Below are 25,045 nucleotides of genomic sequence, written 5' to 3'. Positions count from 1 at the left end.
ATAAATAAAATCTTAAAAAGAAGAAGGCTTGAGGTGATTCTGCCCTACTTTAGGGGTATTTCAGCTATTTTGAGGAATAGGCGGAGAATTCTCTGGAACAGAATCTCCTAATAATAGTATTTCTCAATATTGAAAAATGTATAAATCTCCATTGAAGGGGGGGGAATCTCAGACCCCTGGGTTGACTTAAATTGACTTATATTGTTACACAAAATTAGGTATAAGCTCCTCGGGCACAGAGCTCTTATTCAACTATAAAATCAAAATAAGTACAAATATCATCACAAAGCCAATAAAATTCATATTAATAGCATAATGTGACTGCTGATGTGACTAAATTGCAGCTCTAATTATTAGCAAGGTACTGACCTCACCACACAGCTTCCTTTTGACTTCAGCACATCTTTACTGTTGTGTACTGCATGTCTTCTCAATTCCTTCACCACTTGTCTCAATGGGAAATGCTGCAGAACCTTTTACAGTGTGTTGTGTACTCAGGCACATCATTCCCATACTATATCTGTGCTGCTTGTTGCCAACAAGATCATAAATGCAAACATAGACACTGAAATCAAGTGGCAGTGATACGTTTGTTTGCTCCTTTTTATTTTTAGATCATTATCATAATAAAAACATGATTTAAAAAAAATTGTTTGGGGATCCCTGGGTGGCACAGCGGTTTGGCACCTGCCTTTGGCCCAGGGCACGATCCTGGAGACCCTGGATCGAATCCCACGTCGGGCTCCCGGTGCATGGAGCCTGCTTCTCCCTCTACCTATGTCTCTGCCCCTCTCTCTCTCTCTCTCTGTGTGTGACTATCATAAATAAATAAAAATAAAAAAAAATTGTTTTAGGACCTCAGTTTGACAAACCCTGATTTTTTTTTTTTTTTAATGTGTGTGTGGGTTTTTTGTTTTGTTTTTTAAGTGATCTCTACACCCAATACAGGGCTCAAGCTCAGAACTCCGAGATCAAGCAAGAGTTGAGTGTCTGCTGACTGAGCCAGCCAGGTGCCCCAAATCCTGTTTTAATAGATGTGTCCAGTGGGAGATTGTTCCTGAAGAGCAAAGGGATGGAGATCTATTATCATGACCTTAAGAAGGTTAAAATGAGGTGGTGAATGGCAGTCCATGTTTTAGCTTTTGTGCATGCTAAAGTGTTTCTCTTTCATAGGTGTTTATAACCTTGTGGTTCTTTCTAGCCACACTTAAGAGCTTCTCATTCAAAGCAGGATTTCCTTCTCATTGTTACAGTGTTACTGTTTTTGTTACTAAGTGACATAGGTTGGCAAATTCAGAAGGTCTAATTACTCACCAGTATGTTCTATCTCTCTTCTCATCCCCTTCTTTCTTTTCTTTTTTAAGATTTTATTTTTAAGTAATCTCTACTCTCAACATGGTGCTCTAATTTACAATCTTTTTTTTTTTTTTTTTTTATGATAGGCACACAGTGAGAGAGAGAGGCAGAGACACAGGCAGAGGGAGAAGCAGGCTCCATGCACCGGGAGCCCGATGTGGGATTCGATCCCGGGTCTGCAGGATCACGCCCTGGGCCAAAGGCAGGCGCTAAACCGCTGCGCCACCCAGGGATCCCTCTAATTTACAATCTTGATATCAAGAGTTGTAGGCTTCACTGACTGAGCCATCCAGGTGCTCCCCCCTTTTCCCCTTATTTCTGTTTAACCCAGACTTAAGCCACATCAGGTACATCAGCTGCACCCCACTTTCATCCCCCCTTTTCCTCTGTCCTCTTTATTTTTTATTTCTGGTAATTTTGGGCTTGCTTCATGGTCATCAGTTATATTTCCCTCAATTCTGCCACCTTATATTACCACTACTTTTTGTACTACCAGCCTGGACAGGTCTAATATAGATAAAAACAAATATATTGCCCCCAGACTGCCAGATGGTAAAAGGAAATCATATAGCGGGTCCATCCAGTTGCTTTTGGTTGCAAAAAACAGAAAACTCAGATTGGCTTAAATAATTGACAGGATATATTGGCTTAATAACTGAAAAAGCCAGAAGTGGGATGGGCTTCAAATGAAACTCAATCCAGCTATTTTTTTTTTAAGATTTATTTATTTATTTGTTCATGATAGACATAGAGAGAGAGAGATGCAGAGACACAGGCAGAGGGAGAAGCAAGCTCCATGCCGGGAGCCCAACGCAGGACTCGATCCCGGGACTCCAGGATCGCGCCCTGGGCCAAAGGCAGGTGCTAAACCACTGAGCCACCCAGGGATCCCCTCAATCCAGCTATTAACAATGGCACCTAACTTCCTTTTATCCTTTAAGTTTTCCTTCCTCAGAGTTCATTTCATCCTAAAATTGTATCATCCTGAGGCCAGGCCCACTCAGGTCTCTAAGATGGCTTTTGTTATGTACTGAACTATATCCCAACCCCCCCCCACCCCCGCACCCACCCTTACCCCACCCCAATTTATATGTTGAAGCCCCATTCCCTGGTATGACCATATTTGGAGATAGGGCCTTTATGGAGGTAATAGAAGTTAAATGAGGTCATAATGGTAGGGCCCTAATCCAATAAAACTGTGTCCTTATAAGAAAAGAAAGAGACACCGAAGAGACATCTTACTCCACAGGCATGCAAGAGGGAAGGTCATGTGAGGACACAGCTGTCTATAAGTGAGCAAGTGATGCCTCGCCAGAAACCAACTTTGATCCTTGATCTTGAACTTTTAGCTTCCAATACTGTGAGAAAATAAATTTCTGTTGTTTAAATCATCCAGGCAGCCTGGAGCTAACTGGTAACAGCTTTCAGCAGCTTTAAGGCCTCATGCTTCCTCTTTCATGCATAGCAGGTACAAAGAAACCATCTTTGTCCCCAAATCTCTAGCAGTAGACTTAAGATGTGCTCTGTTGGACAGGCTTATTAGTCACATACGTACCTCTAAATCACTCTGCCCATAGGTTTGGAATGTACTGATTGGTTTAGCATAGGTTAAATAGTCCATCTTTGGTTCTGGTCATGTCTCCATGTCTCTACAAACTCAAAGATCTCAAATCCATGAGCTATTAGTGGGGAGTGAGTGCTCAGGAGGCAACCAATAAGTGATTGCTAATTTGAGTTGCAACTTCAGATGGGCCAATTAGCTGTTAACATTCCTTTATTCAAATATTGTTTTCTTTTCTCTTTTTTTTTTCCTCTGCTCTTCCTTTTCTCAAGTTCCCTACCTTGCAGCCTCTTACTTTGCACAAAGAAGAGAACATTGGGAAAGGACTCACTGAACAGTCTTCCCTTCTATTACAAACTCACCTGTTCTCACTCACAAGAGAATGAGATTGTTCTTGACACCTTACATGGTTAACACGTTTTTGGTGTACTTATTTCCCTTCTCTTCCTCCCATTTCTTAAAACTTGTTTGTCAACAGTCCATCTCTTTCCAGTATTTTCAATCTATTTTTTTCAACATTGAGTTTTCTCTTATTCTACAAAAAAATACTCAAGATTCTTTGCATCTTAACAAATATTATTATTTGATGAGGCAACACCTCAGGATGTGATCCAATTTGTCTTTTCCTTTCCATTGCCTATCATAGTCCTCTACGTTCACTACCTCCTCTACCCCATTGACCTGCTTATTCCTCAACTCTGCCTTCTGCTGACACAGCCAGAATCAAAACACCTGTGACTTCCTGTCTACCACCTGTAAACCAGTGACTTGTCTCCCAAATCTACATCTCTAGCACCTACCAATTACCTAAATTGCCAACTACTTATTGTCAATGTCCATTTAAATACATTGTGAGATCCTTAAAATTTGTCATGTGCAAGCTGAACTTTTTTTCTTTTAAGATTTATTTGTTTGAGAGAGAGAAAGAGAGAGAAGGCAGCAGGGAGGAGCAGAGTCTGAAACAGACTCTGTACTAGGTGCAGAGCCTGGTGTGGGACTCTGTCTTATAGCCCTGAGATCATGACCTGAGCTGAAACCAAGAGTTGGACGCTTAACTAACTGCAACACCCAGGTGCCCTGCAAACTGAACTTATGATCTTCTCTTCCCTACCACCATCCCATCATTATCTACATTTTTTCTGAACTTTGTCTTGAATAGTCTCATCCTCTACTCAGCTACCCAAGCTAAAAATCTTCTTTCATGTTTGGCTTCAGCCTGCATATTTGGCTTCAGCCTGTTTTCATATCTAGTCATTTCAAAAGAATCTATTGATTCTGCCTCTAAAGTGTGTCTTGACTTGGCCCCTTCCTTGATTCTCATGAAATTGTCTTCTCTGGCTCCCATGATGTCTGACAAATTCTTATTATATGGAGCTCTCCTTTAATCAGTTCTGTATAGCAGTGGTTCTCAATACTTGATGTGCACCAGGATCACATGTGAAGATTTTAAAAGTTATACATGCACAGGCCCAGAGCTTTGATTTTCTCTGGTCTGGTATAGGACTCCATGTTTGGTGGTATGAAACCATCATAACAATTTTTATAAAATACAAATCTGATCATGTTGCTCACCTGTTTAAAACTCTTCAGTTGTTGTCAATGCCTATAGAACTTGCCTAGGGGTGTCTGGGTAATGTAGTCGGTTGAGCCTCCAACTCTTAGTTTTGACTGGGGTTGTGATCTCAGGGTCACAGGATTGAGCCTCCCACCACTCATCCCTCAGGCTCTGTGCTCAGCATGAAGTCTGCTTGAGACTCTCTCTCTCTCACTCTGTCCCTCCCCTCTGCCCTTCCCTCCTGAGTGCTCTCTCTCTCTTTCAAGTAAATAAATAAATCTTAAAAAAAAAAAAAAAAAAAAAGGCACCTGGGTGGCTCAGTCGGTTAAGTATCTGCCTTTTGGCTCAGGTCATGATCCTGGGGTCCTGGGATTAAGCCCCACATCAGGCTTTCTCTCCCTCCCCCTCTGCCTGCCTCTCTGCTTACTTGTGCATTTACGTGCGCTCTGTCTCTCTCTCTCTCTCAAATAAATAAATAAAATCTTAAAAAAAAAAAGAAAGAAGGAAAAATAGACATTCAAATTGCTTAATTTGTTATAAAGATTCCTTGCTATCTGTCTCTGGCCTATATTTCCAGTCTTATAAATACCTCCCCACCCCTACCTGCCCTTCACATTATAGGCTATAAGCATACAAAGTTAATTTTTTACATATACTTTTAATTTTAAAACAGTTTTAGCTTATAGAAAAATTGTGGAAATGGTATAGCTACCATACACTCCATACTGAGTTTCTCATATTACTACCATCTTATATTTGTATGATATATATATACATATGTATAAAGAACAGTTAGCCAATATTAATACATTTCTAAAGTACATGGCTTACTCAGATTTCCTTAGTTTTCACCTAATATCCCTTTTCTGTTCCAAGATCTCAGTCAGGACACCACATTTTACTTTTTTATTTTAAAGATTTATTTACTTACTTGAGAGAGAAAGGAGAGAGTATGAGCAGGGGGTGGGGCAGAGGGAGAGGGAATCCCAAGCTGAACTCCATGTGGAGCTGGAAACTAACTGGGAGGCTCCATCCCAGAACCCTGAGACCACAGCCTGAGCCAAAGGATGCCCAACCAACTGCACCACCCCAGGCACCCCAATAACCTCATTGCATTTAGTTGTCATGTTTCTTTTAGTTCCTCTTTGCCCTGACAGTTTCTCAGATTAACTTGCTTTTTGATGACTTTGACAGTTTTGAGGAGTACAGTTTTTTATATTTTATAGAATGTTCCAAAATTGGGGTTTGTCTGATGTTTTTCTTATGATTAGACTGAGGTTACGGGCTTGGGGGAAGAAGAAGAACACAGAGGCAAAGTGCTATTCTCATTACATCATACTGAGAATACATGCTGTCAACATGACATCCACTGTTGATATTAACTTTGATCACCTGGGGATGCCTGGGTGGCTCAGCGGTTGAGCGTCTGCCTTTGGCTCAGGGCATGATCCTGGAGTCCTGGGATCGAGTCCCACATCAGGTTCCCTACATGGAGCCAGCTTCTCTCTCTGCCTGGGTCTCTGCCTCTGTGTGTGTGTGTCTCTCTCTCATGAATAAATAAATAAAATCTTAAAAAAAAAAAAAAAAAAACTTTGATCACCTGACTGAGGTAGTGTGTAGCCCACACTTACAGAATGAGAAGTTATGGTCCACCTCCTTTAGGGTAGAGTATCTACATAAATTATTTGGAATTCTTCTGCATGGGAGATTTGTCTCCTTTCCTTCATTTATTATGTATTCAGTCAATCATTTATATTCACATGGACATACAGATATTTGTTTTGTTTGGGGGGTTATGAGCCAAAACTATTTTGTTGCTCAAAATGTTTCAGCTTTGGCCATGAGGAGCTCTTTCAATCAGCTCATGTGTCCCTTTGACATACCTCTGTCATTGTGGGGTTTGGGTTTTGTTTGTTTGATTTTCTTTTTGAGCACTTCCTTACTTTCTGGCACTAAAGGATACTACAGGTTCATCTTGTATATTCCCTGCCTCAGTCCTAGCAGCAGTAATTTCTCCAAAGAGCCCTAGTTCCTTTTGTTAGACAATGGTATTAGAAACCAAGATCTAGTTGCTTGATGTGCTTTACTGCTACTGGGATGTGATTGCTTCTAGGCCTTCTCAGCTAGCAGAGTAAGGAAATATATGTGTGTATACTAACTTGTGTATATTCATATCTACAAATATTTCTACATGTAATATCTGTATTTATATTAAGCTAAACATTAGTTCATACTGATGATTCTGATTCTAATCTATTATCGTGTGGATCATTCCAACATTCTCCCCTCATTTGTTTGTAACCTTCCACTCTCAGTGAGAAACTCAGTTCCCAACCATCTACTATCTGTTTCTTAATTGTTCAGTTCTGGTATATTTTTATAGTGGTTTCAGAATTGTTAACCGCTTTTCTTTCTTTTTATTTATTTATTAAATTAATTAATTAATTAATTAATTAATTTATTTATTTATTTATGATAGTCACACACACACACACACACACACACAGAGAGGCAGAGACATAGGCAGAGGGAGAAGCAGGCTCCATGCACCGGAAACTCGACGTGGGATTCGATCCCGGGTCTCCAGGATCGCGCCCTGGGCCAAAGGCAGGCGCTCAACCGCTGAGCCACCCAGGCATCCCAAGGATTTATTTTTCTTTCCTAGAAAAAAACTCCAGAGGGAAGGTGATAATTACCATCGGTTTACCTATTCAGTGATGCCATCAAGAATCAGACCCTTTTCCTCCTGTATTGTATTCTATTCTATTGTATTGTATCGAAGTTTAGGAAAGAGGTAGGGTAAGTTTGTGCCAGCAGGCTATCCTCTGGCTCCTTTCCCTCCATAGGGAAGCAAAGACTTCAGCCTCCATAGGGAAGCAAAGACTTCAGTTTAGCAGACTTCTGTTAGCCAGAACTTGGTACTTTGTCCACTGCAGCTGCAAGAAAAATTGGGAAGCTGAGTTTTTAGGAAGACAAATCTTTTGAATGAGAACAAGATGTTGAAATAATCACAGATGCTCCAAGTAATCACAAGACCGCAAGGAAACCAGGGATCTGTTTCCTATTGGATAAAGGGCCTCAGGAAAGACCGAGGACCAGTCCAAGAAGACTTTCCAAGACAAGAGGGAAAAATGAGTGATCCCAGTGGGAGCAGCACCTCACTATTATAGGTAGAAAGCATAGGTTCATCTGTTGAGGAATGTAACATGCTCTGGCCACCCACTCTAAAATCATAGAGAATTCCATATTGCTCTGGAGACTTCAGCTTGTCTTCTTGTGTAGAAATCATACCATTCCTGTGAATTTCACTTTTGTTTCTTGGCCTCTTTTCTAACTATCATGCTTCCTGTGGTTTTGCAGTCAAAATTTTCCCTGACAGTCCATGGTTCAGTTTGCCTTGGTTTTTTGCAAGTTATAAGAGTTGTAGTTCTTTAAAATAGAATACACAGTGCTATCGCTTCTGCCTACCCAAATTCCATGTTCTTTTGAAATTATGTTCATTTGGACACCTATACTCACTAATTCTTTATATCTAACAATTTATTATAATATTCCATTTTGTAACAGTGCAGCCTTATTGATACATTAGTCCAAAACATGACTGGGTAAATCCTGCATACAGGTACAAGTACCTCCTGCCATCTAGTATACCTGGGGATAGAGACATTTGCAATGAACAGGAAAGCAGAAGTCTCGTTAAGGGATGAACTACATTAATCTCATCCACGTGCCCTTTTTTTTTTTTTTTTTTTTTTTACTAAAACTTATAAGAACTGATAGCATATAAAGTATGCATGTAGGGGTGGCTGGATGGCTCAGTCAGTTAAGCAGCTACCTTCAGCTTTGGTCGTGATCCCAGGGTCTTGGGATCAAGCCCCACATCAGGCTCCCTGCTCAGTGGAGAGCCTGTTTCTCCCTCTCCCTCTGCTGTTCCCTCTGCTTGTGCTCACTCTCTCTGTCAAATAAATAAATAAAATCTTAAAAAAAATAAAGTATGCATGTAACTTAGTACTCTTTCTCTGCGCACCAAATCTGATTAATGCCTCCAGAAGTTACTACAGTGCACACAAATGTGAAATGCCAGGTGGATGAAGTAGAACAGATTTCATTCTAATCCAGCATCATGATTTTGGAAACAACTTCCAAAGTAATTAGAATAGTATATCCTTCAGATATTTAAGATTGAGACTGCTTTGAGATGGGTTGACATGAAATCCTTAAAGAAATAACTCATGAGTCCCAATAGCCTCTAGTGAGTACATGGTGTGGCCACCTTTATGGGTGGTCATGATGAGCAGACACTAAGCATGAGCTTTCCATTTTGAAGCTGCCGAGTGACCGATGTCATAGTGTGATCAAAGTGCTCTGCAAATACTTACTGTAATTATTGTTGTTGTTCTGTTCTTGCTAATAGCCTTATTTATACCCTGAAATTATAATCATCCAAAGAAAGATGAAAACAAGATGTATGCGTTTTCTGAGCTGTTTGCCTCACAGATGGTCACCCTTGGAGTTCTCCGAAATTGCCAGGGTTAATTGAAGTTTCAGTCTTCACTGCAGTGTAGTTGATACTTAAGTGTTTCTTACCTGTAGGCTTTCACTATCCAAAAACAGTATAACAATAGCACTTTAATTTGCTCTCATTAATGCTAGCCTCTCAGGTAATGTTAGTGCAGTTTTACCTAGATGATGTTTGTTTCTCTGAATGAAACCTTTGTACCAGCTTCCAGCTGAGAAGAAAAGCTAAACAGTTACAAAGATAAAAACACAAATGTCTCACAAATTTATTTATTTAAAAGATGCTTAGAACCTAGGAAACATCAAAGGGGAGTTAACTTTTAAATGAAGAGCAGACAGTTAGTGTGTGATTAACAGTGGTTTCTTTCCCTGAGATTTCAGTGAGCTGAGACAACTGGGAATCATTCTTGGGGAGCCAAATAAATAGTTTTTGCTCAGAGCCAGCTGACTGCTCCAGGGATAATTGCTATAGACTCACACAAACAACAGTACTACTTGCTCTTGTTCTTTGGTGCTCTTCTAGTAGTATTGAGATGTGAAAAAGCAGTCTTTAAAAAAAAAAAAAAAAAGATTTTGTTTATTTATCCATGGGGGGGGACACAGAGAGAGAGAGAGAGAGGCAGAGACACAGGCAGAGGGAGAAACAGGCTCCATGCAGGGAGCCTGACATGGGACTCGATCCTGGGTCCCTAGGATCAGGCCCTGGGCTGAGGGCAGTGCTAAACCACTGAACCACCCGGGCTGCCCAGTGAAAAAGGAGTCTTAGGATCAAGCTCAGGATAGTAGAATGGAAGTAAGTCCTTTTTTGCTTTTACTCCTTAGCTATGTAAAAGTAGAAGACCAGTATTAAATAAAATGTTCCATTATTTAGGTGATGCAGGAGCACTTTGTCTGTCTCTTGAGATTCGAATACTGGAAAAAGAATAATTATGCTTTCCTAAATCTGGGGACTATTGACTCCCATTGGCATTGCTTGCTATTTAATTAAGGTCCAAGAGAAGAATGAAGGGGGTGAAGGGAGAGAAGGAATTCTTGGTCTCCTTAAATCAGTTACAGCAAATTAGCAACTTCAGCCAAGACTAGAGAATCAGTGCTATGAGCTTTCTTGTATGTATGGTGTACAAAAATGGAAGGCAAATGGATGAATTGTATGTATGTGAATAACAAAGATGTAAAAAGAAAGCTAAAGAAAAAAGGTAGAGTGTGAACTCTCCAGGTAGACTGATTGGGTTCAAATTAAAGTATCATCAGTTGTGGGTTGAGTGACCTTAAGCATGTTAGTTTATGTCAGCCTGTATGGATTTTTCCTCTGTAATGTGGGTATAAAATTAGTACCCCTTTACAGGGAAATCAAGATTAAATAAGATAATACTAAAAAAAAAAAAAAAAAGATAATACTTGTAAAGTGCTTAGAATAGGGCCTCACAGGAGCACCTGGGTGGTGCAGTCATTTAAGCGTCTGACTCTTGATTTCAGCTCAGGTCATGAATTCAGGGTTGTGACATAGAGCCCCATGTGGTGCTCTGTGCTGGGCATGGAGCCGACTTAGGATTCTCTTCTCCCTTTCCCTTTGTCCTCACCCTGAAATGAAGAAAAAAAAAAAATGGGGCCTCACACATGGCTAATACTTGACTTCTTTGTTAGTTGAGATTTATATGAAAGATAAATTGGGATTGGGCTTTTTCTTCTTTAAAGACTTTTTCAGTTTTCAAAATTTAGTATGAAGTATTTCCTTCAACTGAAATTATCCTTTTTATTTAAAATATACTTAAAACTATTATCCTGCAAAAATTAGATTTGTAGTTACTTAAACATTTTTTCATATTTGTAATGTGAAATATCCTTGTACGTATTCTGGTAGAACATGGTATAGTTTGTTGGTATGGTAGGACAGATAGGTGAATCATTGTGAAAAGATAATCCATTTTAGTAGAAAGCAAAGCATCTAGCCAAAATTTGAAGATACAACAGAGATCTCTTCCTCATAAGGCAACCTCCTATACCAAGGGCTGCTTCTTTTGCACAATGTGGTGGTAATGATGAGCCCAGAAAAGTAGTATTAAAACCATCTTCTCCTCAGCTTGTCATACTGTATGTGGAACCTGACTCATTATGTATATTTGCCCTTTTTTTTCACATTCTAAAATAGCTATATCTAAGCTAGTAGGAAATCTGTCTGTATTTCATGGCATACTTCTGTATACTTAGAATTAATAAATATAGTAAATGTTATTGATAATGAAATTCTGTCACTCAGATATTTGTATGAGCTTCAGTTCCTTTCTGAATCTCTTCCTTTGTGATTTTTTGTAGCTAATTAATTATTCATGACCGAGTCATGGCATTGAAATCTCAGAGGGCCATTGCCCTAAAGTCATGCTCATTCTGTTTCATTTTGACCTTGACAGGACTTGATAAGAAGAACCACTATAGGATGATGAGCTGCAGTTGGGAAGCTATAAGCAAAGTAAGTAAAAGAAATACCATTTGAGGGCAGCCCTGGTGGCGCAGTGGTTTAGTGCCGCCTGCAGCCCAGGGTGTGATCCAGGAGACCCAGGATCAAGTCCCGCATCAGGCTCCCTGCATGGAGCCTGCCTCTCCCTCTGCCTGTGTCTCTGCCTCTCTCTCTGTGTCTCTCATGAATAAATAAATAAAATCTTAAAAAAAAAAAAAAAAAAAAAAGAAAGAAATACCATTTGATTGTATGGACTGGAATTTGAAATGGTAGAATTAGTCTGAGCTAAGTTAGATGAAGGATGAGGACCACAAAACTCTTTGGGTGCTTCCAACAGTAAATAAAAACTTTCCAAATACCAAATAAGGATTTGTGGAGATTTTTTGTTACCTTCATTTTTCTCTGCTTTGAACTGAAGGAACTCGAACTAAATATCAGCCTTAGCAATTAAAGCACACTAAAACATGCCTAGAAGACTCTTACCTAGGTTTCTCCCTTTTAGATATCCTCCAGTTTTATTTCTGACAAACACTTGTTAACTTGAAACTATAATGAGAAGCCTGTGAGGAAAAACTGCATTGTGACCATCTGGTCAATATTCATTACCTTTACATCATACAATTTTACTACTTAGCTGGGTTATGTTGGCCTCATGAAACAAAATGATAAGTGTTCTCTTCTCTGTTTTCTGTAAGATGGGTGTTACTTCTTCCTTAAGTGTTTGATATTCACTAGTGAAGCCATTGGGGCTTGCAGTTTTCTTTGTAGGCAGGTTTTTTTAATTTATTTTATTTTTATTGTGAAATATACATAAAATTTACCATTTTAGCCTTTTTCAAGTATATAGTTCAGTGACATTAAGTATATTCACATTTTTAAATAAATATCACAACTATCCATCTCTAGAGCTTTTTCATTTTCCCCAACTAAAGCTCTGTACCCATTAAACATTTAACTTCCCATTCTCCTTTCCTGGCAGCCTACCACCATTCTATTTTCTGCCTCTATGAATTTGTGACTACTCTAGGAACTTCATACAGGAAGAATGATACAATATTTCTCCTTTTATGATTGGCTTATTTCACTTAGCATAATGTCTTCAAGGCTCATCCACGTTGTAGCATGTGTCAAAATTCCCCTCTTTTTAAAGGCTGAATAATATTCCATATTACGTATATGTCATTTTGTTTACTTATCTTTTAGTGGACATTCAGGTTGCTTCCACCTTTTGTCGATTGTGAATAATGTTGCTGTAAACATGGTATACAAATATCTCTTCATGTCCCTCCTTTTACTTATTTTGGATATATATCTAGAAGAAGAATTGCTGAATTGCATGGTAATTCCATGTTTACTATTTTGGGGAATTGTCAGACTGTTTTCCACAGCACCTGCACCATTTTACATTTCATCCAGCAATGCACAATGGTTCTAATTTTTCTACATCCTCACCAATACATTTTTTTTTAAATAGTAGCCATCCTAATGGATATGATGTCTGTTTTGCTTTTAATTACAAGTTTAACTTATTTAATAAATTTAGGACTATTTGAATTTTTTTCTTGTGCTGTTTTCATAAGTAATTATTGGTAAATTGTGGTTTTGATGGCATTTATCCCTTCTAATAAATGAAATAAAATTTTTCACAATACCTCCTTATTAGCTTTTCAATGTCTGTAGGGTCTGTGGTGATGTCTCCTCTTTTTTTCCTGTTATTAGAAATTTGTTTTTTCTGAAACACGAGTATTTGATACCAGTCTTGCCAGAGGCTTATTAGTTTTATTAATCTTTTCAGAGAATCAGCTTTGGCTTTGATTTTCCCTGTTTTGTCCATTTTCTATTTCATTTATTTCTGCCTTTAGTTTCTGTTATTTCCTTCTTTCTACTTACTTTGCATTCCATTTACAATTTTTCTAGCTTCTTTTCTTCTTAAGATGTTATTTATTTGGGAGAAAGAGACAGAGATAACAACAGAGATAGTGAGAGAGCATAAGCAGAGAGGAGGGGGAGAAGCAGGTTCCCCTCTGAGCAGGGAGCCCAAAGCAGGGCTTGATACTAGGACCCTGGGATCATGACCTGAGCCAAAGGCAGACACTTAACCGACTGAGCCACCCAGGTGCCCCTATTTTTCTAGCTTCTTAAGATTGAAACTGGATCATTGATTTGAGATCTTTCTTCTTTTCTGAAAAAAACATTTAAATCTATCAGTTTCCTCTAAACATTGTTCTAGCTGCTTCCCATAAATTTTGATAGTTTAAGATTTCATTGTTACTTAGTTCAACATATTTTCTAATTTACCTTAAGATTTACTAACTCATATAAATCTGACTTATAGATTATTTAGAAGTGTTTTGCTTGATTTCTAAATATTTAGGAACTTTCTAGATACTATTAAAGTTTAGATAAAAAAGCAAGAGCCAACATTATGCTCCTATAGGAGAAGCACTTTAATTTTTTTTTAAAGAGAAGCACTTTATTTTTATTTATTTATTTTTTTAAGATTTTATTTATTTATTCACGAGAGACACAGAGAGAGAGAGAGAGAGAGAGGCAGAGACACAGACAGAGGGACACATGCAGGGAGCCTGACATGGGACTCGATCCCGGGTCTCCAGGATCAGGCCCTGGGCTGAAGGCAGCGCTAAACTGTTGAGCTACTGGGGCTGCCCCAACTGAGTAAATTTTTTTTTTTTAATTTTTAAAGTTTTTTTTTTTAAGATTTTATTTGTTTATAGAGACAGAGAGAGAGAGAGAGAGGCAGAGACACAGGCAGAGGGAGAAGCAGGCATCATACAGAGGGCCTGACATGGGACTCAATCCAGGGTCTCCAGGATCACGCCCTGGGCTGCAGGCGGAGCCAAACCGCTGCGCCACCGGGGCTGCCTCAAAGTTTAAAGATCTAGTTGGCTTTGTTAACTAATTCACAAATTGGGCAGCATCCCGTCAAGCGAGTAGAGAAGAGCTCCAAGGGGCTACAGAAAGGAAAAGTTTTTTAAAGGTAAAGAGGGAGTGGAAAAAAGAAAATTATTAGCAAAGAATCCATTGTTTTAGGCAAGGTTGCCCTCCTTAAGAGGAACTGAAAGGTCAGTCCCTAGTGCAAACCAGGAAATTCTCATGTTGACTGGTTAAAGGTTACATTCCTGGGGGGTTAAAACTGCAGTTAGGTTAGATATTAAATCGTGTTCTACTGACTTGGGGTCTTAACCTAAGCAACACCGTTTTGGGCCTGTGGTTTTGTTTTTAACACTATTAATATAGCTCCCATCAGTTTTCTCATGCTGCATTTGTTTCATATCTCTTTGTTTTAAAGTGCTTCTCTTATAGACAGTATATGACTAGGTCTTGCTTTTTCATATAAATTGACAGTCTGTGTCTTTTAATTCGACTCCATTTACATTTAATGTAATTACTTATATAGTTGGGTTTAAATATGCCATCCTAGTATTTGTTTTCTAACTGTCCTGTTCATTTTTAGTTTCTCTGTGCTTCCTTTTCTGTCTTCTTCTGGGTGAATGGAATATTTTTAGCAATACTTCTTTATTTCAAATAAAAAAACTACTTATTTATACAGTTTCATTATGCAAATAGTAACTTATGGCAAATATTATCAAATAATATCTGTGGCAGAAATCAACTTTCTTTACCAGAATTCTATTTGGGGTTGACCCTGCCTATCTCTTCTTTTCCCATCACAAAATTGAGCCATAACCTTGTAGACATTAAGCTAACATGATAGTCATAACATAAAGCATACACCTTTAAATTGTAATCAGTGTAACTGGATTACTGCCTGCATCCTGTCACACTCTTCTGTCACTTCCTTCTACACTGTAAGGATCTTAGGAGCTACCCTGAAAAATATGAAGTAGTTTCCTTCTCATTAAATTTATGTTAGATGAGTATCATTTTTGTATTATCAATCAAACAATTAATTCACAAGCAACTTGGTGCTTAGAAGCGCCAATTTAGTTGAGAAGACATTTATATAACTTTATTATGTGTTTTTCTATAATGTATTTGTTATATAAATGTGTCATTTGTATAACAAAAAAGACAAAGAACAATGCAAGGCTGTTTGTGACTGTTACGGATAATTTAAAAATGAGGTAAGGTGTTTTTGGAGTTAATTAGAAAAACAGCTGCCTAAACAGCTGCCTGTGGAGAATCTTGATTGTTTATGGTGAGAGAAACTCATATCTTCTTTTTCCCCCGTCTTCCTCTTCTCTGTATAGATAAAGTATCACATGATTATTTGAAGATTAAAATTTTGTTTTGACTTGGCTTTCCTGGGTGGAAAACATTTACATCATTTTATACTTTTGAGCATGAATTGTCTCTTTCTAGGTATAATCAGTTTCTGCTCTTCAGCATACAGATTTTATGAATAATATTCATTGCAGAAAGAGAGCTCTAAAAATAATTGTACAGGTAGGGTTTTGTTAGTCTTCCATGGAACACAAGCAGGAAAAAAGAACAAAGGCATATCAGAGGAAAGGTAGTAGTAGGCAGAGCATTTAATCTCATTTGCCTCCACCAAAGAGCTTGCATTTAGCAGAGCAGGAAAAACAAACAAGAAACAGGAGATCTGCACTAGCTATTCAGTGTTTTGTTTCTCATCACTGTTAGTCACATTTGAATGGAACCATTATGGCCTTTTTGGTGTATAACTAGGCCTTTTTTTTCCTCCAAAAGAAAAATCTTGAATTTTACGTTTAAAAGCACAATAAGATGTTTTTGACATTCTGCAGTTTGTTTTGGAAATCACAGCCTTAAAGTCCATTGCCTTTCAGTAAGTTGATAAAGGATGTACAATACACGTCATTTTTACAGAAAATAGTACCTAGATAGTCTCTAATGTGCATTATGTATACATACCTTTTAACATCTGTTTCTACCTGGCAGCTTACAGCATTAGGCTGAATGTTATGATGAACAACAATGGGGATGAAATGCTGAGTAGTTGTACGATGGATTTTTATTAGAAAAAGTAAACTCTTCAGAGCTTCTTTTTGATACTTTTCCATAAGGATTGTAAGCCAACATATTTGTCAATATATAATTAAAGTAATATACTCTTTAAATGTTTAAGTTGTTCTTCCAGAATTAGGGATGGACCAACTGATGATTCTCCTCTTGAGCTAGGATTGTAGATATTTTGTACAGGGAAATCTATTTTACACATGTGTTACTAACTATTCTTACAAATATATGTATACATGGTTATTAGAATTGCTGGGGGCAGCCCAGGTGGCTCAGCAGTTTAGTGCCACCTTTAGCCCAAGGCATGATCCTGGAGACCCGGGATCGAGTCCCATGTCAGGCTCCCTGCTTGGAGCCTGCTACACTCTCTCTCTCTCTCTCTCTCTGTCTCTCTCTCTCTCTCTCTCTGTCTCTCATGAATAAATAAATAAAACCTTTAAAATAAATTAATTAATTAAATAAAAGAATTGAGAATTGCTGGGATCATATCTTCAGCATTTACTTATTATTTGACTAAATTTCATATTTTTCAGCTTAGCCTAGAGAAGGAGATTTAATAGGTGTGTTTTCTTATTCTGCTACTACTGTACTTGGGCTTTTGGTTGAGTGGTCATGAAATATTCCCAAGAAATATGTTCACTTAAAATTCCCAAATCAAAATAATAAAATCACTTTTAAAAAGCCTTTTAATACACAAAATTCAGATTCTGGGCTGACATACTTTGGCTGTGTGCTAGAAATTAAATGAACAAATACCAAACAAAGCAAAGTTGGTCAAGGCTATGACTTATGAAGAATGTCAGCCAGTGGTATACACTCTAAATATTCATTTTCCTTCTCTTAGCCTGAAAATACTTCAGGACAGAAGCTATCATGCTTACCTTTTATTTAAAAATGTTTGGTTTTCATGTCTTTTCTCAGGACATTTGCAGAATTTGCAAACCTTTTGGACCAGTTTTTGGCTATTAGATAAATAATACACTGTGTAATCCATACTGATTAATTAATCACTTGTAACTTTCCAGGTACTGTTTAGGATGAATGTGATTTGGAGAAATTCTGTTTCCTGTCTAAGAAAGGTGCCACATAGATACCAAAGTGGTAATCACCCAGTAGTCCCTCTGGGGTCAAGGATTTTAACTGACCCAGCCAAAGTTTTTGAACACAACATGTGGTGAGTTATCTTTTGACATCTGATGTTATAAATGTATGACAAACATTAACAGTGGTATTATTTTCATTTTGTGCCAAGAAAGGACTTTTAAAGTTGATCAGTATTACTGAGATCCAAAAGGCAGGGCAACTGATCCTAGTATTGCTAATTCTGAATTTCTTTGCAAATAGAATTGGAAAAATGACATTTCCCAGGTGCTTTCCTCAGCTTTGGGGTTCTTGCAGACCATCCCTGCTCACCTCTGGTCCTGACTTGCCAGCATATTGTGGGAAGGGAGGCTCTTTTTAGGTAGATCCTTCCTCCTGCCCTGCAGACCCTTCCACTTTTTACAAGTACTTGTCCATCAGCAAATGTGTATTCAGTATCCACTGCTTACTAAGACCAAGAAAAACATACTCGTGTGACCCTAGTCTGTGCTTTCAGGAAATCCATCTTCTATTTGGAAAGATAGCTATTTACAGGGGAAAAAATGATGATTAACAATACATGGCAGCAAGCTGTAAGGGCCCAATGTGTTCTTAAAAGGCATATATTCTATATATCTTGTAAGAGCAACTCAACAGTGCAAAACCACTTGTGTTTTGGCACCGGAAGGTTTTTTTTTTTTTCTTTTTTCAATTTCAGCTTTATTGACATATAACTGATATATGAAGGAAAAATTCTTTAAATGGAGAAATTCTGTCTCCAGTACATGGTACAGTGCCTGACACATAAATATTTGTGAAGTAATGACTTGGAGAGTCAAAGCTGGAGTTAAGGGCATTCTTGGTGGGTAGAAAGTCATAAAACAGAAGTGTAAGGCGTATGCAAAAGGCTATGAACAGGATAGTTTACTTGAAATAAAGACTCTTTGAGGAGATTTGTAAATGATAAAGTTGGAATGATATAGGCCAGTTGTGGGGGTGGGGGCAAGGTTGTGTGAATTCTTGAATTCACAGCTGAAGTGGAAGGCATTACAGAGCCACTGAAGAGAAATAACATTATACATGGGCTATTAAGTACTGTGCATGTATTGGGTTAACAGTATACCAACTAGACAGATCAGCAGGTAGAACTAGAAGCAGGAAAGTGCCGAGAGAGAGATTTTGAAAGAAAAATAAATAGATCTTGATGCTTTTGTAGAATAAAGGAAAAGGAAGCATTTGGGTATGAAGTTTTGATCCTAAGTGACTAATGGAAACTGATTAATTCATTCCATATTATACAATATGTGGCCACTAGCCAGATGTGGTTATTGAGCACTTGAAACCTGATTAGTCTGAATTGAAATGTGCTATAACATTTTGAAGACTTAGTACAGGCACTCTCAACCTTATCACCACCTTCTTGGAAACCTCTGTACCATGAGAGCCAAGTAGAGGAAGAAGCAAACATGCAGGCTGAAATGTAAAAGAAGAAAGATGAGGCAAAGGTCCAAGTAAACCACTAGCTTGTGTACCCATGGGAGCCACAGGAGCAGAAATAAGGAAAGCCAGAGGCCAGGGATGCTGGTACAAATTGTTGGATTGCATACCTATGTTCTAGAACATCCATCACCATCTGATCTCAGGGACCACCTTTGAGATACCCACCTTGCTTTTACCAGAACAGTCCCTTTTGGTCTTTTGCCCTGGACCTGTGACTTTCAGGAATAAATCTGTTTTCATTTGTGGCTGAATGTAACACATGTACAATAAATCATCTCTTCTGTCTTAGCTGAAGAAAAAAAAAGTACAAAAAAGGAAAGGTAACATATATCAGCAATTTTTATACTGAACTGCATGTTGATATTATTTTGGATATATTGAATTAAAATATATTATTAAAATTTAATTTAGCTTTTTTAAACATGGCTACTAGAAAATTTTAAATTACATCTATGGGTGACATTATACTTTCTCAGACTGTTGCTGATTTAGACCACTTTGCCTGCCATCATCAATATGGACAGTTAGGAGTAGGCTGTGAGATCATTGCCAGGCAATTAAACCTCCACAGGAACTTCTGGTCCTAGGCAAGCTCTTCATTTACCATTTTTTAATTCTTCATTAGAGTCTAGTGAGTTAGCTGTCTGTTCTTTTTCTGGCTGCTACCACCAGCTCTTTTGTTCAAGGTTCCTGCCTACCCATTTACTTTCTATTTTGTCTAGGCTCTCAGGAAAGCAAGGGTCCTCTGGGTCAATGCCCCGAAGGCACTGTGGGCTCACTTTGGGCTGCGGCAGAAGAATCCCTTGGGGAGTTATTATTTCACTAGGTCTAGAGGTATGGCCCAGGAATTTGTAATTTGAAAAAGCTCTTTTAGTAATTCTGTTGAGCAGCCAGGTTTAGGAATCTTTGATCTAGTTCAGTGGTTTTCAGACTTCTTCTTTAGCAGCAAAATTTTTTCCCAAGTGAAGTCCTAACATGGAATCCCAATATTTAAAAGGTAAAAACAAACCTGGTCTTGGGATCCCTGGGTGGCGCAGCGGTTTGGCGCCTGCCTTTGGCCCAGGGCAGATCCTGGAGACCCGGAATCAAGTCCCACGTCGGGCTCCTGGTGCATGGAGCCTGCTTCTCCCTCTGCCTGTGTCTCTGCCTCTCTCTCTGTGTGTGTGACTATCATAAATAAATAAAAAAAAAAAATTAAAAAAAAAAAAAACAAAAAAAACCTGGTCTTAATGAAGTGTAGGTATAGAGGCCTGGGGGCATCAACAGCTCCACCTCCCATCCTCCCCACCCCCAACCAATGCCCCTCACTGTAGCAGCCTCATGGATATTTAGGGTTCTTTTGATCAAAGTTTGAAACAATCAAAGTTTGAATCAAATCAAAGTCCTCCTCCACAGCCTTACCTATTCCTCTTAAAGGTTATACAGCCTGTGCCAGGATACTTATAGTGAACTCTCTCCAAAAGCAGATTCATAATAATAAAAATCATTTTCTCCAAATGAAGAGGAAAGTATTTGCTTCCTATCATCTCCTCATGTACCTGTTGTTTTGTTGCTTTGTTGTTTTTTTTTTGGGGGGGGGATGTTTAATTTACAAATTAAACTGAAAACCAGAAGACTGGGTGACTTTCCCCTGCCTTCAAGTCCAAGTTCTGTTCAAAAGTTCTGACTTCCTTATTTTGTCCCTTGTATTTAAGAATAGTGTTTCTTCTCTTGCTGAATTTTGACTTTTAAAAGGTGTTTCTAGGGGCAGCCCGGGTGGCTCAGCGGTTTAGCGCCTGCCTTCAGCCCAGGGCCTGATCCTGGAGACCCGGGATCGAGTCCCTCGTCAGGCTCCCTGCATGGAGCCTGCTTCTCCCTCTGCCTGTGTCTCTGCCTCTCTCTCTCTCTGTGTGTCTGTCTCTCATGAATAAATAAAAAAATATTTAAATAAATACATAAATACATAAATAAAAGGTGTTTCTAGGGGCTCCCTGGTGGCTCAGCTGTTTAGCACCTACCTGCCTTTGGCCCAGGGTGTGATCATGGAGACCTGGGATCAAGTCCCACATCAGGCTCCCTGCATGGAACCTGCTTCTCCCTCTGCCCATGTCTCTCTCTCTCTCTCTCTCTCTCTCTCTCTCTCTCTCTGTCTCTCATGAATAAATAAATAAAATCTTTAATAAATAAATAAATAAAAGGTGTTTCTAGAAAACTATTATACCTGTCAATTTTCTCTCAGAGATGTAGAATTGTCTACAATTTATTTTTCCATTTAGCTTCTAGTGTAGTTAGTACTATTTATATATGACCCTCTTTTTAAAATATTTTTTTGAGGAAAAAAGTTACCTGTTTTTATTCAGTTTCTAATATCCTGAGAAAGAATTACCCTCCAGATTCTGTATATTTGTGTGAGTGGTATTTACATCGCCCTAGTCTTTCTAAAAAATAATTTAGTTGGGCAGCCCAGGTGGCTCAGCGGTTTAGTGCTGCCTTCAGCCCAGGGTGTGATCCTGGAGACCTGGGGTTGAGTCCCATGTTGGGCTCCCTGCATGGAGCCTGTTTCTCCTTCTGCCTGTGTCTCTGCCTCTCTCTGCCTCTCTCTCTCTTTCTCTCTCTCTCTCTGTCTCTCATGAATAAATAAAGTCTTTAAAAAAATTAAAATTAAAATAATTTAGTGAATTTCACATAACATAAAAGTAACTATTTTAAAGTGAACATTTCAGTGGCATTAGTTACATTCATGATTTTGTGCAACTAGTACCTATATCTCATTCCAAAATCTTTCCATCAATCCCCAAGTAAAGTCCCCTACGCATTAAGCAGTTTATCTTCATGCTACAGTTCCCCAGCCCCTGGCAATCACTAGTTGGTGTTCTAGCTCCATGGATTCACCTCTTCTGGATATTTGATATAAAAGGGATCATACAATATGTGACCTTTTGTGTCTGGCTATTTCACTTAGCTTAATGTCTTAGAGGTTCATCCATATTGTAGCATGTGTCAGTACTTCATTTCTATTTATGACTGAATAATATCCCATCATATGTATATACCAGTTATGGCATATATGTATATATGTATATACCATAACTGGTTTATCCATTCATCCACTGCCAGACATTTGGGCTGTATCCACCTTTTGGCTCTTGTAAGTAGAGCTGCTGTGAACATGCATGTACATGTACTTTTTTAAGTCTTTGTTTTCAGTTCATTCCTTGGAATGGAATTTCAGGATCATATGATAATACTGTGTTAACCTTCTGAGGGACTGCTAAGCTGTTTTCCACAGTGACGGAAACATTTTACATTCTGCTTAAAGACTTTTAACTATACTTAGCACAATTTTTCATTTGGGGGGGCACTGACATGAAACTATGTTCACAGTGCTTTTGAGACATGGCCCAGAGATCTGTCTATATTGAGCAACTACAGTTACTTGGAAAAATCGTTCCTTATTTCTTTTTTTTTTTTTTTTTCTTTTTAAGATTTTATTTATCTATTCACAAGAGACACAGAGAGAGGGAGGCAGAGGGAGAAACAGGCTCCGTGAAGGGAACCCAACGCAGGACTCGACCCTGGGTCTCCAGGATCACACCCTGGGGCAAAGGCAGGTGTTAAACACTGAGCCACCAGGGCTGCCCTTGTTCCTTATTTCATATCATTCCTAGTTTAAGTGTGTAGGGATTTTTCAGGAGATCCCTGAAATTTATAAGGAAGCAATAAGCACATGTATATATCTCTGTGACTAAATCACCTAGGCCAGTGGTTTTCAAGCTTTTTAGTATGATCCACAGTAAGAAGTACAGTTTACGTTATGGACCAGTACATGTACATATATGCATATATATATGAAACAGGAACAAAAGTTTCTTGTGTGGTTTTACCATGTGAGACATTCATTAGTAGTTTCCATTTGTTCTATTCTACTCCATTTGTTTCTTTCTCATTTTAAGTGTTGGTTAGATTAATGAAGTTGATTTCATGACTCACTAAAAGGATCATGAACTTTAGTTTAAAAATACTGAGCTAAACCATTCTCTGTAGATCCAAGATAGGACCTATATGCTACAACATGACTTCCTATTATATAACCCATTTTTTTTAAAGATTTTATTTATTTATTTATTTATTCATGAGAGAGGCAGAGGGAGAAGCAGGCTCCATGCAGGGAGCCTGACGCGGGACTCGATCCCAGATCTCCAGGATCACACCCTGGGCTGAAGGCGATGCTAAACCGCTGAGCAACCTGAGCTGCCCTATATAACCCATTTAAATACTAGACTGTTTACCGAATTCTAACAGAGTTTAGTTATCAAGATATCTTTCTTATTATATGGTCTGAATTTTCCTTATATATGTATTATTTGGTTCCTCTTACTCTGTTTCATATAGTTCTTTAATACAGTTGGTAAGTATTTTCTTTGTCTCCATTATAACATTTGTCATGAGAGGTCATCTAGATATTGAGAGCACAGACTGACTAGTGGCCTAAACTTGGAAAGTTACTCTGTGCCTTGGTTTCTACATTTTAAAAATGGAATAATAATAGTACTATCTACCTCAAAAGGCTATTGTAAGGATTAAATTAATATATACAATGTAAAATGTGTGCACATAGTAAATAACACAGAAGAATTAGCTGTCATATTATTATCATTTTCTAACATGTACTTAAATTACTTATGTATCTGTTTTATTGTCATTATTAGATTGTGTGATGCATTAGTCTTCTTAGTTTATATCTGTTTCATAGCTATATTCCCTATATAAACACACCCAATATGTGTGTTTGTATAAGTGAATCAATATAAGATCCAATTCATATCCATTAGAAGTTTACTATTAGACTGAGAGTTAATATAATGGGTAAGTATAGGCATCAGAATCCAAATAATCTGAATGTAAATCCTGACTCTACCTCTTCCCAGCTATGTGAACTTGAGCAAGTTCCTTCATGTGTATTGTGAGTAGTAAAGGCAATAAATGTTTAGAACTCTTAGTAAGTGTTCACTGAAATAAGTGTTCTTGCTATTATTATTTGGAGAATTGAGATATATCAATGAATGATGTATCAATGAATAAATAAGTAGTATAGAGTATGTGAGGTCATACAGTGAAGGAGGTGAGGACCACAGGAATGAGCTTCAGAATAGGAAGGATTCCTAAGATGAGGATGTAAGAAAAGTTAGTAAAATTTCATGGAGTAGGTAGGATTTAAGGTGGATGCTCCATTCATCACTCCAGGCTCTGCCAGTACCTGCTGAGCACAGGCACTCCTGGTACCAGCTCCCATGCTGTTCCCTCCTTACTTGGTGGCCTTATCCTCCATAATGGCCTTTCTCCCAAAGAGTGGACCCTTAAGCTCCATTCTGATTAGGAAGCTGTCCAAAGCTTATTTCTCAAACTGTCTCATCTCTCCCACCCCCACCCCCCCAAAAAAGGATGAAGGATGAGGAGGATTTGAATAGTGAAGACTATTTGTTCTAGACAAGAGGTAGCATGAGCATTTGAGAATACATGAAATGTATTCCAAAGTAAGCAAATGGACCAGCCCAATTGAAAAGGGAAGTTTCACATTTTGAATGCAGGTGAGGGGATCCCTGGGTAGCTCAGTGGTTTGGTGCCTGCGTTTGGCCCAGGGCATGATCCTGAGGACCCGGGATCGAGTCCCACATCAGGCTTCCTGCATGGAGCCTGCTTCTCCTTTGTCTGTGTCTCTGCCTCTCTCTATATATCTGTGTCTCTCATGAATAAATAAATAAAATATTTTAAAAAAAGGAAAGAAAGCAGGTGAATGGTGTGACAAGAGAAGTATTTTAGGAACGCTAATCAGGCTCTGTTATTCAGAATACTTAGAGTTGACCATTATAGAACATGAAGTGATATCTTTTATCTCCAGCCCTTTTTTGTATATTGACATGTACCCATCACTAGGTTAAGTTCTGTGGAGGACTTAAGAGAGGAAATGATTACTGCTCTAAAGGAACTCCAGCCCATTTCACTAAGAAGCCTGAATTCTCCAGATAAAGAAGATGGGATGAATCTGAAAAAAAGTGTTCCT

At 38.4% G+C, this 25,045-nt stretch overlaps 1 protein-coding gene across 18 annotated transcripts in view; it reads left to right on the top strand.

The window, feature by feature from the left end:
• METTL8 (methyltransferase 8, methylcytidine) overlaps nt 1-25,045 on the top strand; it is a 228,344-nt gene that overhangs the window by 19,766 nt on the left and 183,533 nt on the right. For 6 of the 18 annotated variants that reach the window (XM_049106092.1, XM_049106094.1, XM_049106090.1 and 3 more), the window contains exons 1-3: nt 2,678-2,824; nt 11,399-11,457; nt 17,451-17,599. The exons of 1 other annotated variant lie outside the window; for it this stretch is intronic. In XM_049106092.1, coding sequence (XP_048962049.1) covers nt 2,800-2,824; nt 11,399-11,457; nt 17,451-17,599 — 233 coding nt within the window. In that variant the 5' untranslated portion in view covers nt 2,678-2,799. Of the gene's footprint in view, nt 1-2,559; nt 2,649-2,672; nt 2,825-11,398; nt 11,458-17,450; nt 17,600-25,045 lie in introns of those variants that run through there. 11 more of the 18 variants (XM_049106096.1, XM_049106099.1, XM_049106098.1 and 8 more) reach the window with 8 other exon arrangements.

This window comes from Canis lupus, chromosome 36 (genome assembly GCF_003254725.2).
Source record: "Canis lupus dingo isolate Sandy chromosome 36, ASM325472v2, whole genome shotgun sequence".
Lineage (NCBI taxonomy): Eukaryota > Metazoa > Chordata > Mammalia > Carnivora > Canidae > Canis > Canis lupus.
Note: the sequence above shows the minus strand (reverse complement) of the source record. Positions and strands in the feature narration are given on the sequence as shown.